The sequence below is a fragment of the Propithecus coquereli genome, unplaced genomic scaffold (genome assembly GCF_000956105.1).
Source record: "Propithecus coquereli isolate 6110/MARCELLA unplaced genomic scaffold, Pcoq_1.0 Scaffold32, whole genome shotgun sequence".
NCBI lineage: Eukaryota > Metazoa > Chordata > Mammalia > Primates > Indriidae > Propithecus > Propithecus coquereli.
In genome coordinates, this window is record NW_012148841.1 from 3,014,100 (window position 1) to 3,032,092 (window position 17,993).

The 17,993-nt window shown below is 37.7% G+C and overlaps 1 protein-coding gene across 1 annotated transcript in view; it reads left to right on the top strand.

Annotated features, from left to right (window-relative positions):
* The window catches only part of MAGI2 (membrane associated guanylate kinase, WW and PDZ domain containing 2), a 1,576,038-nt gene that overhangs the window by 1,476,434 nt on the left and 81,611 nt on the right, over positions 1-17,993 (top strand). The window contains exons 17-20 of the mRNA XM_012650290.1: positions 2,003-2,188; positions 3,911-4,085; positions 9,123-9,342; positions 10,660-10,803. Of these exons, the coding sequence (XP_012505744.1) occupies positions 2,003-2,188; positions 3,911-4,085; positions 9,123-9,342; positions 10,660-10,803 (725 nt within the window). The remainder of the gene's footprint in view (positions 1-2,002; positions 2,189-3,910; positions 4,086-9,122; positions 9,343-10,659; positions 10,804-17,993) is intronic.

The window sequence follows — 17,993 nt, forward strand, 5'->3', positions numbered from 1 at the left end:
CAAGTTGATACCTACATACAAGCATGCACACATACACACACACACAGTGATATCAGAAATATTTAAAAGATAATAGTATTAAAGAGAATGAAACTTAATGCTTTTAGATCAATTCTTACATGTCAGCCACTGTTCTCATAGTTTTACATATGATAACTCATTTCATTCTCAGAACCATTCTTTGAGGTCAGTGATATTAGTCTCCCAGTTTTACTGTTGAAAAACAAACTCAAATAGTTTAGGTAACTTTTCAAAGGTTACAAGATAGATAACAATATACACATTATGGCCAGGGAGACCAAATCGTTTATGGACCCTTCCAAGACAGTGTTGAACATGAAAGGAGGCAAAAACGAGAACAAAAGTTTACCCTAATTATGGTTGAAGACCAAATTCCTTGCAATACCTACACAATTTTTTAAATTAGCAAATTAATGAGTTTGTATTACATTTCTACTTGAGAACTATATTGTTCTAAAGACTCTAAGATGATCATTAGTATGCTTTAAGGTGCTCTTAATTAAAGCTATTAGCACTTATGGTAAATAAAAATGTGTTTGAGCTTTCAACATGATATGTTTCACTTCAGGGACACGGGCTCAGACAATACTTTCATATGCTGTCTATAACCTTTCACAATAGAAGAATGAATATGGTACTGGTTCATTAACTCACTAATTGTCCTTCCTTACGCAGTTATTAGCTAATGTTCTGCATGTGCAAGATTGAGAGTTTAAGGAATAGACATCCCTGAAGCGTGATGAATGATGGATCGTGTCTTTGCCTCTATGTGCAGATTAAATCAGTACTTGATTCCATAGGGAGAGCAACAAGACAGAGTCGTTGACAGGTGATTTTCTGGCTGGGCTGAAAGGAGGAAGGAAGGGAAACAGGTTTCTAGATTGTAAGCTCCTTGAGGAACTTAGAGGGACATTGTGTATCATTGATGTTTGAGCCCAGAAACAGTCATCTTGATAGGTACTCAAATATTTATATTGAATAGAAGTCAACCTGCTAAGAAAATCTATATTCCCACGTATCTGGCTCTCCCCACACATATAAATAAATAACAAAAAGGAAATAAATGTTCATTGTTTTAAAGAGACATAAAACATATTTCATCAATTCTAAAATGCTTTTTATACATTAATATCTCAACAATTGAAGAGAATCTTCTAGTCAATGGAGTATCGTTGTTTAATTGGCAGAGTTACTTTTTATTTTTCTTCCTTGTGTTACATAAAATAGGGGTGTGTCTTACCATCAATGGTATTTTAGATTCGATGAAATGCATTACGTATCAGACATTAGCAAGATCTCAGCACCATGTAATAGAGTAAATCAGAAAGAAGGGTTACGATTTGACAACACATCAACCTTGAATCTGAAGCTAAGTAATTGAGTGGGAGGTTGGTTCTAACTTCCTCACCAGGTGGCTACTACCCGTATTAATACATGATTTCTTTTCTTCCCTGTTTTCTCCTCTGAGTAAAATAGAAAAGGGTAGAAATTAAGTTCCTGGCATTTATTGTATCTTTCTGAAGCTGTGTATTATTGTCTCTAGAGCATGAGTTATTTGAGCACAAAGTTCTACATCTGTGGTTCTCAAACACTGGTATGTATTGGTATCTCCCCAGGAGCTTCTTGGAAATCCACAGGCCTCACCTCCTGCCTGGACATTCTGATTCAGACAGTCCTGGGTGAGGCCTGGATAGCTGTATTTTTAATCCTAGGTCAATTATTATGCACCCCAAAGTTTGACAATCCTTGGCCTATGTGTTTGGAATTGACCTATCACTGCAAAGTACTTCAATTTAGGAAACTCTGGTCTCAATACTGTGCACAGGACCCTCTTTGATAGAAATGATTGCAATTTCAAAAGGGTAATATCCTCAGTAAAGAAGGAATTCTGACATTGCATGTTTCCTTTGGTGCTGAAACTGAAAGAAAGAACACATCCTGGTCATGTCCCTGATACCTATTTCTGTTGGGGGGGTTTTAGCTGTGCCCCATAAAATAGGACGCATCATTGAGGGGAGTCCTGCAGATCGCTGTGCAAAACTAAAAGTGGGAGACCGGATCTTAGCAGTGAATGGCCAGTCCATCATCAACATGCCTCACGCCGACATCGTGAAGCTCATCAAGGACGCAGGTCTTAGTGTCACCCTTCGCATCATTCCTCAGGAGGGTGAGTGCCTGAAGCAGCCTCGCAGAGAGGCAGTCAACACACAGACACATTCACTGAACTGTTCTCAGCCAGCCTGCTGGGGTCACAGAGTCCACCTGGCTGCCATCAGTGTGGTGTCAGAGGTTGATTGTTATGTCCACTGTTGCAAAAACTCACACTCAATTGCAACCCATATTCTGTTTACTCACTACCAGTTTCATTCATAGGTCAAGCTGTGTGTCATTACAGGCCAAAGAGTATGAATCTCGAGATGCTTGGTTATTTAGTCATTCCCTGTGGTCTCAGGGGTATATGAAGCCAGAACTCATTCAACAGAGATGATAGGGTTACAAATCTCAAAATTAAAAAACAAAACAAAAAAAACAACTTATTTTTGTTAACAGTTCATCTTTGGAGAATTCTTCCTTTTGAATTTTTCTGTACAAGGACTCCCCCATGAGGCTTGAAGAGTAGTGAAAATCACAACTCATAACCATGCCTAAGGGGCCATGGAGTTCTGGGTATCAATTCACCATAAATTCACCATTTCCAGACACATGGTTCATTACTAGTTTATTGCTGCTGCCTCATTAATGATATTGAAGAATTCAGTCCCTGGAGCTCGCTGGCAGGTGGACCACAGTGTCCCACACAGAGGCTGCTGGGCTCACTCAACTTGGCACCCTCTGTTCTACTCAGCCCCCTGATTCCATTTTAGGATTATCTGACATGCAGCCACCAAATGACTAAACTGCCACCTGACTTTGAATGTAAAACAGTGGTTCCCAACTTGGATGGTTCCTCCAGGGGACATTTGGCAATGTCCAGAGACACTTTTGGTTGTCATGATTGGAGTGAACATGCTGCTGGCACCTAGTGGATAGAGGCCAGGGATGCTCCTGTAACGCACAGGACAGTCCCCTCATCCCCAACAGCAAAGAATTATCTGGACCAAAATGTCAACAATGCTAAGGTCGAGGAGCCCTGATATATTAATAAATGGAGAAAAAATTAAAAGATTTGGGCTGTGAGAAAAGAAAGGGGAAGAGGAATTTATAAGGGAATGCTAATAGATCACCTCCCTTTTTTTCACCCAACCAAAAAGAGAGAGAGAAAGAAGAAAATGACCATGTTTTTTTTTTAACCTGTAATCTGCAGACAACAATATATATAAATTATTCAATGGAAACTACCTGTAAGCAAGATTGTTCACTGAAAATCTGACTGCTTCTCAGTTCTTTAATGTGTCTGTCCTTGAAAATTTGATGTTATCAGAAAAAAAGTCAAAAAGCAGTTTAACAGCTTTATGAATCTTCCTGTGTCCAGTATTCTCTTTCCTTTCTGGAGAACAAACTTCTCATTTCAACCAAAAAGTAGAGACTAAAACATATTCTCTCAGCAAGCAGTGCTGGGAAAATGGAATATGTTTTTAGCACTTACTCCACTGAATTATTTTTTCATAGTTTTAAGAGGGGTTTTCTTGGTAATCTTTTCTTCTGACAAAATGACAAGATGCTTTGTTCATAACCTTGCTCGGCAATGATAATTAATGAAAGAATACTAATTCCAGGGGTGGTATTGGCACTTGATAAGTTTAAACTGCCATCTAAAAACCTAACAGAAATGGGAATAACCAAAGCCTTGAGTCATCTAAGGAGACAAAGCGTTACCAATTCTGGTCACGTCTTGCCCCTGATCAAATGCTAACCTGCCGGCATTTGCCACTCTGGTTCCCCATCACAGAGCTCAACAGCCCAGCATCGGCACCCAGCTCAGAGAAGCAGAGCCCCATGGCGCAGCAGCAGAGCCCCATGGCCCAGCAGAGTCCTCTGGCCCAGCCCAGCCCAGCCACCCCCAACAGCCCTGTCGCCCAACCAGCTCCTCCTCAACCACTTCAGCTGCAAGGACATGAAAATAGGTAAAGTTTCTTCTGGCTTTTGTGATTCTGGGGGTGGCGGGGAGCCTTTGGGGTCAACATAGGGCACAGGCAGGGAGAGAGATTCTCATAAAGTAGAAAGTGCTGTGTGCACCTTTGTGTGATTTTGAGGTGGGGTGTGTGTTATAGATATGACTTTATTAGTCAAGACAGCTAAGTGTGTTGTTTGCAAGAAGAGAACCTTTCCTGAGTAAGTAAGATGAGCAATTGCAGATGAGTAGGGGTTAACTAGCTGAAGAGCACATTAGAGAGAGTCCAGAGTGAAGGACACACACGAAGGCCCCCTGGCAGGAGGAGCGCGCCAGCATGAAGGATGGAAATAAGGCCAACAGAGTGGGAGGGGAGCGTGATTCGAGATGAGGGTGGCAGGGGCCAACCTTAACAGCCTTGGAAGCGTGCCAAAAATTTTGATCTTTATCTCACGTGTAGTGGGAAGTCATTGAAGGGTTTTAAGCTGAGGAGTGACATCATTGGATTTGCTGTTCAGTCTGCCCTGCAGAGCACAAAAGAGAGGCTGGCAGGAAAAATGCAGGTTAAGCAGCTAGGACGTGGCTGCAGACAGTCATTGAAGCATGAAGGCTGTGGCTCAGACAATGGTGGTGGCATGGACAGAGGGAAATGTTGAAGGTGTTGTAAGCATTAATAAACATTAGTATTTTTACTGAGTAGGTTGAGTGATAACCTGGCATCCTCCTACCCATGATCTAACGAGGTACTTCCATTCCACACATAAAGTGAAAGATAGACATCATAAACTGAGTGAGGCACTTTGAACTCCCAGAAAAAGGATGTCATATAAAAATGACATTGTCTTCTTATTGTGACTTGTGTGTAATGGGAAGCCTGGGTTTGGCTGGGACAGTAAAGAAAAGTATGACGATGTTCCTGTGTAGTTTCCCCCCTTTCAGTAGGAGAAAAACAGAACGTCTTATGGAAACATCTCCAAATACAAAACCCTCCCTGGTCTTTTTTATGATTCTAATGTTTTCTGAACATCTGCTTCCCATCTCCTGCCTCCCGTGTTGGTGAAGATGAAGTGAGACTCTGCTTTCGATTCCCAGAACTCTCTGGGTTCATCATTCACCTTGTTGCAAAGCAAATATTTTCCCTGTGCCACAGGTGGTATTTCTATAAAGCCCCATTCTGCTCTGATTTCCCCATTTGCTTTCATAGAAAAGTAAATGTCTGGTTGCCTTCAGCTGTTTATGTTTTTAATATATGCTGGGAAAGAGAAAAGCTGTATAAAGCAAATGATGCAGAGGTAGAAATTTGACAACCTGTAAGAAGAGTAAGTCCTGGGTGCCTCAGTAACAAGCCCCAGATGTGCTGGCACTCACCGTGGATTACTCAACATATTGCACTGGCTTTCCCCAGGATTCACTGTAGACTCAGGAGGAAGGATGTGAGTGCTCCAGACGTCCTCAGCCCGCTTTAGACTCTTCATCTTCGCTTTGCCACTGTAAATTAATCTCTTAGCCACACTCCATCTTTTTCTTTCCAGAGTTGGATTCCCCTGGACACAGCTCTTGCTTCTAGCTGTGGGTGGGTAATCTCATCCCTGGTGTGCTGTAGTTCTGTAGGGAGAAGATCAGTTGGGTAAGGCCACTATCGTATCCCATCTGCTACGAGCTCAACTGGGACACATTGGCCCCTATCACAGAAGCAATGACCTTTGAATATTTTTTTCCTGAACAGAATAAAATATTCCTAACTCTGGGATTAAAGGTTGACCTGATCCAAATTTTTATAAATCACCAACATATTGGCCCAGAGTTGTTAGCTATTTTGCTTCAGCCCAGCAAGTGTCCACTCCAATTCTAGGGCCCTTTACTGGCACTCAGGTTTCCTGGCTTAACTCTTTGACTGTTCATGGTGGCTCATTTGCATATGAATGAAGAGATTCAGTAATCTTACGGATACCAGAAACATTTTCCTAGCTGTGTTTAAAGATGGCCTTGGTATCAGAGGGAAAACTTTTTGCCTTTTTCTAGATCAGGCTAGAGATGTCTCCAAGACAGTTTATGTGCCAGGTTTATATGCACAGTACGAATTTCCTCTTTCTTCATTTGTACAAGGAATGCCCACCTACATGGCAAATTGAGCCAGTTCCCATGTTAGAGTGGGATAAAATGAAATGACAATCAGCTTGCAAATTTCCATTTTGTGAGTTAGAATGAGTGATATTTTATCCTATCTTATTTACTCTTGGATTGGCTTCCCATGGCAGTCTGTACACTTCTACCCACTTCTCTGTCCTTTAACATACTTTTGGTGAATGCTCAGGAAACACAAAATAATTTTAATATAAACATAAGTAAAACGCTATTCAGGGAGAAGCATTTGTTGAAAACAACATAAGAGCCATTACGGAATATATTTCAAAACTAAGTATGAATAGCAGAGCTCACCTTCCCAGCAAGGGCAATTGGTATTTGACTGCAATTTAAAATAGCGAGGTCAGTGGAGGAATCTTAGAAAGTGACTTCTTCCACAGACTTTGAACCACAGATTCTCAAGACTGGAAGTGATTCTTGAAGGGCCCACATGATGTGAAATCTTGCCATGAGCAGCATTTCATTGTTCTGGGACTCTTTTATACCATAAAACCTGCTAGAATTTACCTCTGGCAATCTTGTGTTCTCATCTCAAAAGTCTCTTTAATAATGGAATTCACGGGATTGTCTTCAGCGAGATGGGACAGAGATGGGACGATCAGGATCATCAACTGCAGTAGAACAGCAACTGCCTGAAGCTGAGAACCCACCCTTTAAAACCTCTGCATTTCTGCATATTATTAGGACCATGGCATTTTTCAGATAGCAGTCTCCATCCTCCTCCTTTGCCAGCAAATTAATAAACTTCTCTTTCCTTCTCCTCAAAAATAAATAAAGGAATTCATAGCTATGAAGGATTATAATGATCTTCTTTCATAAGTAAAGGAACTTGAAAGAGCCTGGTTTTGGTTTAATAATCCTGAGTTTTCCTTAAAATAAATAAAGTGTTTCACAGATTTAAAGCAACATTATTTTTGACCTAGCCCAGTGTATCATTCACTTAAAAGTTAGCAACATTCATAAAAAATTAAGTATGTTTCCCTTATTAAAGAACTCTTCGATGTGCAGTTCAATTTAAAATCCTGACACATGACACTGGTGTGGCAGGTAGTTTGAGTGCCTGGTAGCCTGGCTGACAGCCATTGCAAACTCCTATTTTTAGTCATTTGTGTAACCTTTGGGGAGATTCTTACATTTCACTTTTTTGCTATACCTTGTGACACATCTGGTTGGAAACAGAGCACATAATGGATATTGCGTACCAATACCACACAGGTCATGAGAATAAAGTGACTATATTATAACTTAAAACAGTGTGACACCTAAACCACCAAGCAGGCTATTTATAGAAGGGAACCAACACACATGACAAATGTCACCCAGTTTGATTCCTTCTGTTTAATGTATGCATTTGCATAGTTCAGCATCTTATTCAAAGCATATTTTAAATAATTCTATTATCAGCATGCATACTCTCAGTAGGTTAGTGGACAAGTAAGGTATAAAGCAAAGCCTAAATTATGCAGCTCACAAAAGGAATGTCCCCTCTACAGGGTTAGGTGACAAATGGGACCTACTCAAAGGGTTGATTAAAATAACTACATTACTAACCCCCTTCTAAGAGCTCCACATAAACACATCTATTGGCTGTGCACTTTCAGTGTGTTCTCAACAAATATTAGATGACACTAATGGCAATTGTTCAGGTGAGTGATTTTTAAAAATATGTAATACTAATCAGCATCAATGAGACCATAAGCCAGTAAAGAAACCCTCTAATCTTAAAGGTAAAAATTCTACTGATTTTAAACCTGATTTCCTGACACACTTGAGCTTTTCCTTGGTGCTAAATATTTGAAATTCTTCATACCCTCCATATTAATTTTAGATAAAATTGCCATTATGTAGAATGTATTTTTTTCATTCTACCTACATCCCTGGGTAGCTAGCTCATTGTAGACTGTTGCCATGGCAATAGGCAATGAACAACAGAATTAAGTGGCCTCTACACCGTGGTGATAATTTTTCAGTTTACCTTATTAATGATCCCATAATGGTAGGTATTGGCTATTTTAGTCCCCTTTTGGAGCTAGGAACTCCCTCAGCTTAGAGCAATTTGGATTCACAAAACAATACTAAACTCCTAGTTCTGGTCTCTGTTATTAGTCTATTTTATTAGTAACTAATACCTAGAAACAAGCAACAGACAAATATTGGACATAAACATTTCTGCCTTCCCTTCCATCTTATGACCACAGTAGTATTATATTTGACACTAATCCTGACAGCTATGGTTTAGTATTTAAACCTCTGTGTAGTATATTTCTAATTCTACCAATGATCCAATAACTTTCTACTTGATTTGTAGTTGGTGATTACCTTACTATCACTCCTTTAACCTCTGTCAAATATTCAAAAAGACCCAACTTAGCAGGTTAAAATAGCTTTTAATTATGTATTTGTCAAGTATTTAGAGATCACTTCAATCATTTTTTTATGAAGTAATGACTGTTTTGCCAAGGATTGTGTGTGTGTGTCTGTGTGTGTGAGAGAGAGAGAGAGAGAGAGTTGGTTTACTGGTGTTAAGACAGACTGATAGCTAATATTTTGGGATGTATAGTTAAGTGTTTAAACCCTTATATTTATTGTGGTTGTACAGTTTCTAAATAGCCATAGTCAAAGAGGGATATCCATGTGTCCTTTTTCACAAAGTTCGGGTTGAACCATCATTTTTACCTTGATTTCCTAAGAAGTCAAATGAAAAGTATACTATGGCATTTGTCAAAGATTCTTAAATAATACTTATTCATTTAATCTTTTCATAATCCTGAACACATAAAAGGACCACCAAGAGGAGTGGCTCGTACAAGCTGCTGTAGCTGCACCATGCCTGGAGGCCATGTGTTCATTCTAGTCTCCTCAGAATGCTGAGCTACCAACGCAAATCCCATTTCCATTTATTTAGTTACAGGTCGGAAGTAAAAGCAAGACAAGATGTGAAACCAGACATCCGACAGCCTCCGTTCACGGACTACAGGCAACCCCCACTGGACTACAGGCAGCCCCCAGGAGGGGATTACCAGCAGCCCCCACCCTTGGACTACAGGCAGCCTCCCCTGCTGGACTACAGGCAGCACTCCCCCGACACCAGGCAGTACCCGCTGTCAGACTACAGGCAGCCCCAGGTACCTCTGCCCGAAGGCCGTGGCCGCCCCTGGCCAAGACTTCCTGAAGAACAAGGAAAGAAACAGAAGGGGAGGCAGAGGGAAGAGAGCCCTTCTGGCACAGAGAGCCAAAGTTCTACTCCTAGTTCTGATATCATCCGGCTACCACCTGCACCCTCAAAACGTGCTGGATAAATAAATCTATTTCACAATAAAGCAGGATATTAAATAGATAGATAGACAGACAGTGGGTGAGTGGTAATGGGATGAATTTGTCCCTGCTAATATTAGCTAGGTAACTCCAGTACATTTCCTTGTCAAGGATTTAAACACTCTCTTATCTAGGACCTCAGAGAGTGCTGCTAATGCAGAAAATTTTACAGATGCCAACAGTGGAGGTATTTTAGGTCCGTAATTTTTTACACGGCCCCTTACTCCCACTCTGTGATAAAGGGCCAAGCCCCTATGTATAAATATAAGACCAAGCCTGGCTTCATAATCCAGAGTGTAGCCTCTGCAACAACCACCAACTCCCTGTCTATGCAACAAGTGAAGAAGTTGTGATTGTTTGTTGATGTTGGATGCATCTCATGGCAACTTTCTTAAGCTCTCTGAGCTTCAGTTTGCTAAGGGGAGGGTGTTCCTTACAGGCCATGGTGAGAATTCAACATTTATAAAAAGTGTCTAGACCAGAGCTTGGTATCTAGTAAATATTTACCGCCTGGTAACCAGATACCAAGATATAAATTAAGGACAATTTAACTTCTATCAGATTACATTCTGTTTCATTATGAATCAAAGATCATCTTCATCCCCAAAGATTTTAAGAACAGTAAAGATCAAGAAATCTTGGACATATTGCATTTTAGGTAAAAGAGTAATTTTGTATAATTCATCTTGATATTCAGTAGTCTGTACAACCAAGAGGTATAGTCAGATCTAACTAAATTTTGCTTTTCTAATCCAGCAAACTCCGTGATTTATGGTACACACACAACTGGTACATTTATTTCCAGTGCTCAACAGCAGTGAATGAGAAAACTCAAAGGAGACAATGTCAGGCCTATATGCAATAATTTGCATGTTTTCCAAGTAAACTAATGAATACCAAAGTAAACAAACTACACAGTAGTTCTTTTGATGACCAAGTAAACTGTGTTCTGATCTGCTCAAACCTTTGGAATTTTGTCTTGCATCTAATAATTTATGAAATCAGATTACTTCTTATAACGTCATTTGGAATATATTAACTGTAAGAGAGGAGAACAGAGAGACTGGCTGCAGAAGTTTCTCTGATATTAAGCAATTGTTTATTCCATTTTCTCCCCAACCCCAAAGGACTTCGATTATTTCACTGTGGACATGGAGAAAGGAGCCAAAGGATTTGGATTCAGCATCCGCGGAGGAAGGGAATACAAAATGGATTTGTACGTGTTGAGATTGGCAGAAGATGGGCCAGCAATAAGGAATGGAAGGATGAGGGTAAGAACGGTCTCTTTTTTATAGAATTGCTTGATTCTGACAGAAAAACCCGTTGTGGCTTTAGAGGAGTGCTGAAGCATACTGTCAAACAAACGGACTTGACACAGGTTTTGCCTTCTTCCTTTCGTGATCCAGTTGTTTAAAGGTTTGGCCAAATGCTATGTAAGAATTATAGTATCTCTCATTTTTCTGCTTATAAACTTCCAACTGAAAAACCTCAATATAGTGTTATTTTTTCTAAAGAGCAAACTAAAGAAAATGAACAGAGCAAAGAAATCTAAGAAATAGCTTGAAATGGAGACATTATTGCTCCGTAATTCTTTCAGTGGTTTGATGATCCTGTTTTCATTGAGGTTTAATCTTTTGAGATTTATTTTTAGTTTTATGCTTTTCTTACCATGTTTATTAGTCAGTGGTTTTGCGTTTTTTTTGGAAATACTTCTTTCGTGTTGACTTGTCTTTCAGCTTTGATATTGAGAAGACAGAAGCATTAGGAGAAAAGATTAGGCTTCTTAGATTCAGGTTGTCCTTAAAAACGATAGCAGTTAGAAATTTTCCAATTAGAGTATAAGTTTAGGGTGGATTTTGTAGTTATTATAAACTTCCAATAATGACTTTGAGGCAACTCATTGATGGATAACTGATTCTTCATTTAAAGGTACAAAACAAAACTTGGTAACAATATATTAATAGAATAATAGACAGTCTCTCCCCCCCTCATAAAATGGCAACTAGTAAGCACATAATAAAGGTTAGTTATTATCATAAATAAAATCTAGAATTTATTCTTGCCCTCCCTCCTTGTTCTTTAAATTAATACAGAAAAACTATGGCTTTTGGGTTCTGGAACCTCAGATACTTGTGCTGAGCCTCACTAACCGATTGTTCCTGGGAAATTGAATCTATTATTTCTACCCCCAAGTCTGCATTTCTGTGGTTCTCATTTCCAAGTCAAGGAATTATCCATGGTACAAAAGTAGAAAGAATGAAAATTGTCTCTGTGTTTCTCCCTCCCCTCATAATTCCTTTGACAAGTGGGAGATATCCAAGTTGGAATATAAACCCAGGCAAGACTGACTCCAGAGACTGGTAGCTCCTGCCCTGATCCAACGCTGGTGTCCTCTTACTCGGTCTAGCTGTGGTTGTAGGATAGACCTCCACATGGTTTCTTGGCTCCATGGCTTACCTATAAACCAGAAGAACACATCCTTAACATACCGTAAAGCCAGCTCACGAGTGGTTATGTAAAATTAGTCTTTGCAGTGCAGATGAAATCAACACAGCATGAAGGCCATGAGTGAAATGACCAGAAGATGGGGACCTGCAGTGGACTACAGAGGTGGTCTCTGTGGGTTCCAAACAGAGAGGGGTCTAAATGGCTCACTGCTGGATATATACAGTACTCCCAAGCCAAAGAGAGAAGTACCATTACATAAAAAGATTACTCTTTCTTACAGAATTTAAACCAGAGCAGTGGTTCTCAGCATGGTCCCTGGCATTAGGATCCCCTGGGAACCTGTTAGAAATACAGATTCTCTACGCCCACCCAGAACTACTAAATCAGAAACTCTAGGATGGGGTCAACGAGCTGTATTTTAAGAAGCCCTCCAGGTGAATCTCCTTTCAAGGTCAACTGTAATCCAAAAATGTTAAATGGAAAATTCCAGAAATAAACAATTCATAAGTTTTAAATTGCACACTGTTCTGAGTAGCATGGTGAAATCTTGTCCTGCCCAGGACAGGAATCATCCCTCTGTCCAGCATATCCACGCTGTAGATGGAACTTAACAGCCCTCTGGATTGTCTGATCGACCGTTGCGGTATTGCAGTGGTTGCATTCAAGTCACCCTTATTTTACTTAATAATGGCCCCAAAATACAAGAGTAGTGATGCTGGTGTATTGTGATGATTCTTCTATTTTATTATTAGTTATTGTTGACCTCTTGCTGTGCTACATTTATAAATTAAACTTTATCATAGTTATGTATGTACACAGCGTGCATAGGGTTAGTTTATCAGTGGTTTCAGGCATCCGCTGGGGGTCTTGGAACATATCCAAGGGAGGACTACTGTATTCATTTTATCAAAAAACAAATAGAGAATAGCAAATTTTGACCTTAATTACTAGATAGTTTTTCAGCATCAATTAATACTGATTAAAGCAGACAATTAAAACAGACAAAACAAAATACCAATCTATAAATGCAGGAAATAAGGGGAATGGTAAATAGAAACATATAATTGTTGTGTCTGTTCTTCAGTCTCTCAAAAAGCAGATATCATAACAGAAACACCACTGACATTCAGATTTTTAAGGAAAAATATAATTTATTAGAAAATATTACTGGATCTGTTTGTAAAAAGAAGACTGTTTTTATGTTTGCAAAATACTGTAGTAAAGTTGAGAGAGAGAAAATTTTCATAAGTGATGAATAAATCTCTGGTACAAAGCTCTTAGGAATATAATCTAATTAAAAACTGAAACTCAATAGAAAACACAGACAAGAAATAATGAACATAAAAAATTATATACTGGCAAAGCTCAGTGAAACAGAGAATGTAAGAAATCAAGAGACATTTAAAGGGAAGGAATAGTATAATAGTTCTAAGTGCTTAAATAAAAATCTGAGAGTCAAGTCAAAAGAGAAGCTGAAAAGAGCTCAAATTTGCTCTTAAAAAAATATTTTTCTGCTTCTGTACAAGTGTAATATAGTTCTCATTTCCCTAAAACTTTTTGTGATAAAAAACAAACACATTTTATGACTTCAGCCTCTTAAAGCTGGTTAACATTTGTGTATACCTACTTAACATCGCATAAGCTTATTTACAAAATGGTTTACCTTCTTTCTGAAACTCACATGATGTAAAAGTCTGCCTGCAATGGGCTTTGGAATGACCTAAAACATTTTGTTAGACTGAACAATGTGCAAAAAACATACTTACTCATCTTTTTTTTTTTTTAGTGAAAAGCAAAAGTCTCTGATATGAGCTTCTTTTGAATTTGTCACCTCTCCTTCTGTGGTCCAGACATAACTAGCCTGTTACTACAAAAGTATTCTATTTTATGTATTGTTTTTATTAAACATAAAACCATTTACAAGAATATTTCTAAATATGCAATAGGTATAAATACTAACAATGATCCAAGCACCCATGAACCCATAGCCCAGTCTAAAAACTGGAACATTACCAATCTCCCGTGATTCCATTCTCCTCCCAATCTCCGGCCCCCGGAGGGAACCACCGTCCTAAAGAAAGAAGCACTTAACACTTCTTCTAGTGTTACCACATATGTGTGTATCACTCAACTAGATCATTTAGTTTTGCATACTTTGTGAACTTTATATAAATGAATCATACTGTACATGTTCTTCCCTGTGGTTGGCTTTTTATACTTTATGTACGTGAGTTTATCCAAGTTGGTGCATGAAGCTATAGTTCATTTCTTTTCACCACTATAATTTATTCCATTATATGAATATGCTACAATCTATAATAGCTATCTATTTTCCCATTCTATGGATATTTGAGCTTTTCTTGTCAATGAACATTTGGGTTGTTTCCAGTTTTTTGTAGCTAATACAATCTTGTACAACTTTCCTGATGCACCCATGCAAGACTTTCTCTAGACTAGACTATATATCTAGAAATGCACACATTTAACTAAGTAACACCAAAATATTTTCCTAGATGGTTGTAAAAAGTTGTGCTCGTACCAGCAGTGTAAGAGTTTTCCTTACTACACATCCTCAAAAGATTTGTATTTCAGATTTTTAAACTCTCATTCTGGTAGGTGAAAAATGACATATCTTTTAGGTTTGAGTTTGCATTTCTTGATTACAAATGATTTTCCTCATTTTTTCTTATGTTTATGGGACTTTCATGTTCCCTCTTAAATAAAAATCCTTACATGTATCTTTTCCTCATTTTTCATTGAATATTGCTTCTTTTCATATTGATTTTAGAAGTGCTTATATATTCTTGGTGATAGTTTTTTATGAATTAATGTGATGCAAATATCTTACCCCGGTTTATGGCTTGTAGTTTCACTTTCTTTATGATGCTTTTGATAAAGAGAAGATCTTAATTTTAGTGTAATTAACTTAACTTTTTCCTTTATAGTTTCTACTTTCTGTGTCTTGTTTGAGAAATCATTTCCCAACACATAGTCTTAAACATCTTCTCCTATACCTTCTTCTAAAAGTTCTATAGCTTTACTTTTCACATCTAAGTCTTTATCACCTACAATTGCTTTCTCTGTATTTTATAAGGTAGAAATATAATTTGTTTTTCCATATGGATAACCAAATGTCACAGCATCATTTACTGAATATTTCTTCACCCCCCCAATCTTCAATGACAGCTCTATAATAAATAAAATTTCTATAATGCAATGGTCTGTTTATGGATTTTTTATACTGTTATACTGCTTAGTCTATCCCTGCATCAATGCCATACTTAAGTACCTTTTAATGAGTGTTGAGTTTTGATGGGGAAACTGCACCTTCGATCATCTCCAGACACACATTTTAATTCTTCAGGAGTATTTGGATGATTTGGGCCTTTGCCCTCCCATATTAATTTTAGAATTTGCTTGTCAGGTTTCTCAAAAATCCTATTAGAATTTTTATTGGAATTGCCTGGAATCTATATATAAATGTAGGAGAACATATATCTTTATCATGTTGAATCTTTCTATCCATTAACATGATAGAATCCATTTATTTAGATTTTCTGTAAAATGCTTAAATAAAGTTTTATCATTTTTTTCCATAACATACCTGCAAATATTTTGTTAGATTGATTCTCAGGCACTTTTTATGTTTTATTTTTGCTCTCAAATATAGTATTTTTAAAATTTTACACAAATGCACGTGCTGAGTGAATACATGCTCTGTAATCATTTTTAATGCTGTCTTTTTTTTTCATTTTTATTTTTAAGAGCAGTTTTGGGTTCACAGCAAAATTGAGAGGAAGGTACAGAACTTCCCCTTATGCCCCCTGCCCACACACATGCATAGCCTCACTCATCAACATTCCTCACCAGAGTAATACATTCGTTACAATTGATGAACCTACATTGACACATCATTATCAACCAAAGTCCATAGTTTACATTATGGTTCACTCTTGGTGTTAGTCCATGGATTTGGACAAATGTGTAATGCATGTATCCACCATTATAGTATCTTACAAGGTATTCTCACTGCCCTAAAAATTCTCTGTGCTTCACCTATGCATTCCTCTCTCCCTTGTAACTCGTGGAAACCACTGATCTTTTGACCTCTGTAGTTTTGCTTTTCCACAATGTCATATCTTGATGTCCTCTTTCCCAATTTGCATGCCTTTTATTTCTTTCTCCTGCCTGATTACTCTGGCTAGGACTTCTAGTACTATGTTGCATAGAAGAGGTGACAGTGGACACCCTTGTCTTGTTCCAGTTCTTAGGAGAAATGCTTTCAACATTTTCCCATTCGGTATAATATTGGCTGGGAGTTTGTCATGTATGGCTTTTATAATTTTGAGATATGTTCCTTCTATGCCTAGTTTGTTGAGGATTTTTGTCATGAACGATATTGGATTTTATCAAATACTTTTTCTGCATCTATTGTGACAATCATATGGTCTTCGTTTTTGCTTCTGTTTGTGTGGTGAATCACATTTATTGATTTGCATATGTTGAACCATCCTTGCACTCCTGGGATGAAACCCATTTGATCATGGTGAATTATCTTTTTGCTGTTGAATTCAGTTTGCTAGTATTTTGTTGAGGATTTTTGCATCTATGTTCATAAGGGATATTAGTCTGTAGGTTTCCTTTTCTGTTTTGTCCTTTCTTGGCTTTGGTATCAAGGTGATACTGGCTTCATGGAATGAGTTAGGGAGGATTCCTTCCTTCTCAATGTTATGGAATAGGTAGGATATTATGTTTCTGTAGGATAGGTACCAGTTCTTCTTTATAGGTCTGGATAAAATTGGGCTGTGAATCTTCCTGGTCAGAAACATTTTTGTTGGGAGATTTTTTATTACCGCCTCAATCTCACTGCTCATTACTGGTCTGTTCAGGATTTCTGTTTCTTCCTGATTTCGGCTTAGGAGGTTGTGTGTTTCCAGGAATTTATCCATTTCCTGTTTTCTAGTTGTGTAGAGGTTTTTGTAGTATTCACAGATGATATTTTGTGTTTCCTTGGTATCTGTTGTAATGTCTCCTTTTTCATTCTGGTCGAGCTTATTTGAGTCCTTTCTCTTCTATTTCTGGTTAATTTGGCTAATGGTTACAGATTTTGTGTGTATTTTCAAAGAACCAATTTTTGTTTTGTGTATCCTTTGTATTTTTGTTTGTTTATTTGTTTGTTTAAATGTCCTTTAGTTCTACTCTGAGCTTTGTTATTTCTTTTCTTCTTATGTCTTTGGGTTTGGTTTTTCTTCTTTTTCTAGTTCTTTGAGATGTGAAATTAAGTTATTAATTTGTGATCTTTCTGTCTTTTTGATGTAAGTATTTAAGGTTATGGATTTTTCCCTTAGCACTGCTTTTACTGTATCCCATAGATTTTGAAACTTGTGTCCCCTTTGTCCTTCAGTTCAAAGAATCTTTTGATGTCCATCTTAATTTGTCATTGACCCAAGGATCATTCAACAGCAGGTTGTTTAATTTCCATGACTTTGTGTGGATTTGAGAGTTTCTCTTGGAATTAATTTCTAGTTTTATTCCACTGTAGTCTTAGAATATACATGGTATGATTTCAAGTTTTCCAAATTTGCTGAGATTTGTTTTGTGACCTAAGATAAAATTTTCTATTTCTTCTGTAGTCAATTCTTATAAATTGCTTTTTTTTCTAATAATTTACCTATTTCAACTTAGTTTTCAAACTTTTTATATTATCTCCTATTTTTAATGTTTGGAGTATTTGTATATATGACCCCCCTTTCATTTGACTATTCTTTATGTATTCTTTCTGTTTTTCTCTACTAATCATGCTAGAGATTAGTCCATTTTCTTTTATTCTTTTCAAAGAGTCAGCTTACATATTTGTCCTCTTGCTTTTTCATTTGTTTTTGTATTTAATATTTCATTCCATCCATTTTCTTTAGGTTTACTCTGTTGTTCTTTTTCTTTCTCCTTAAGTTGGATGCTTAGATCAGTAATACTCAGGCTTTCTTCATTTCTGTTAATAATGTATCAATTCAAG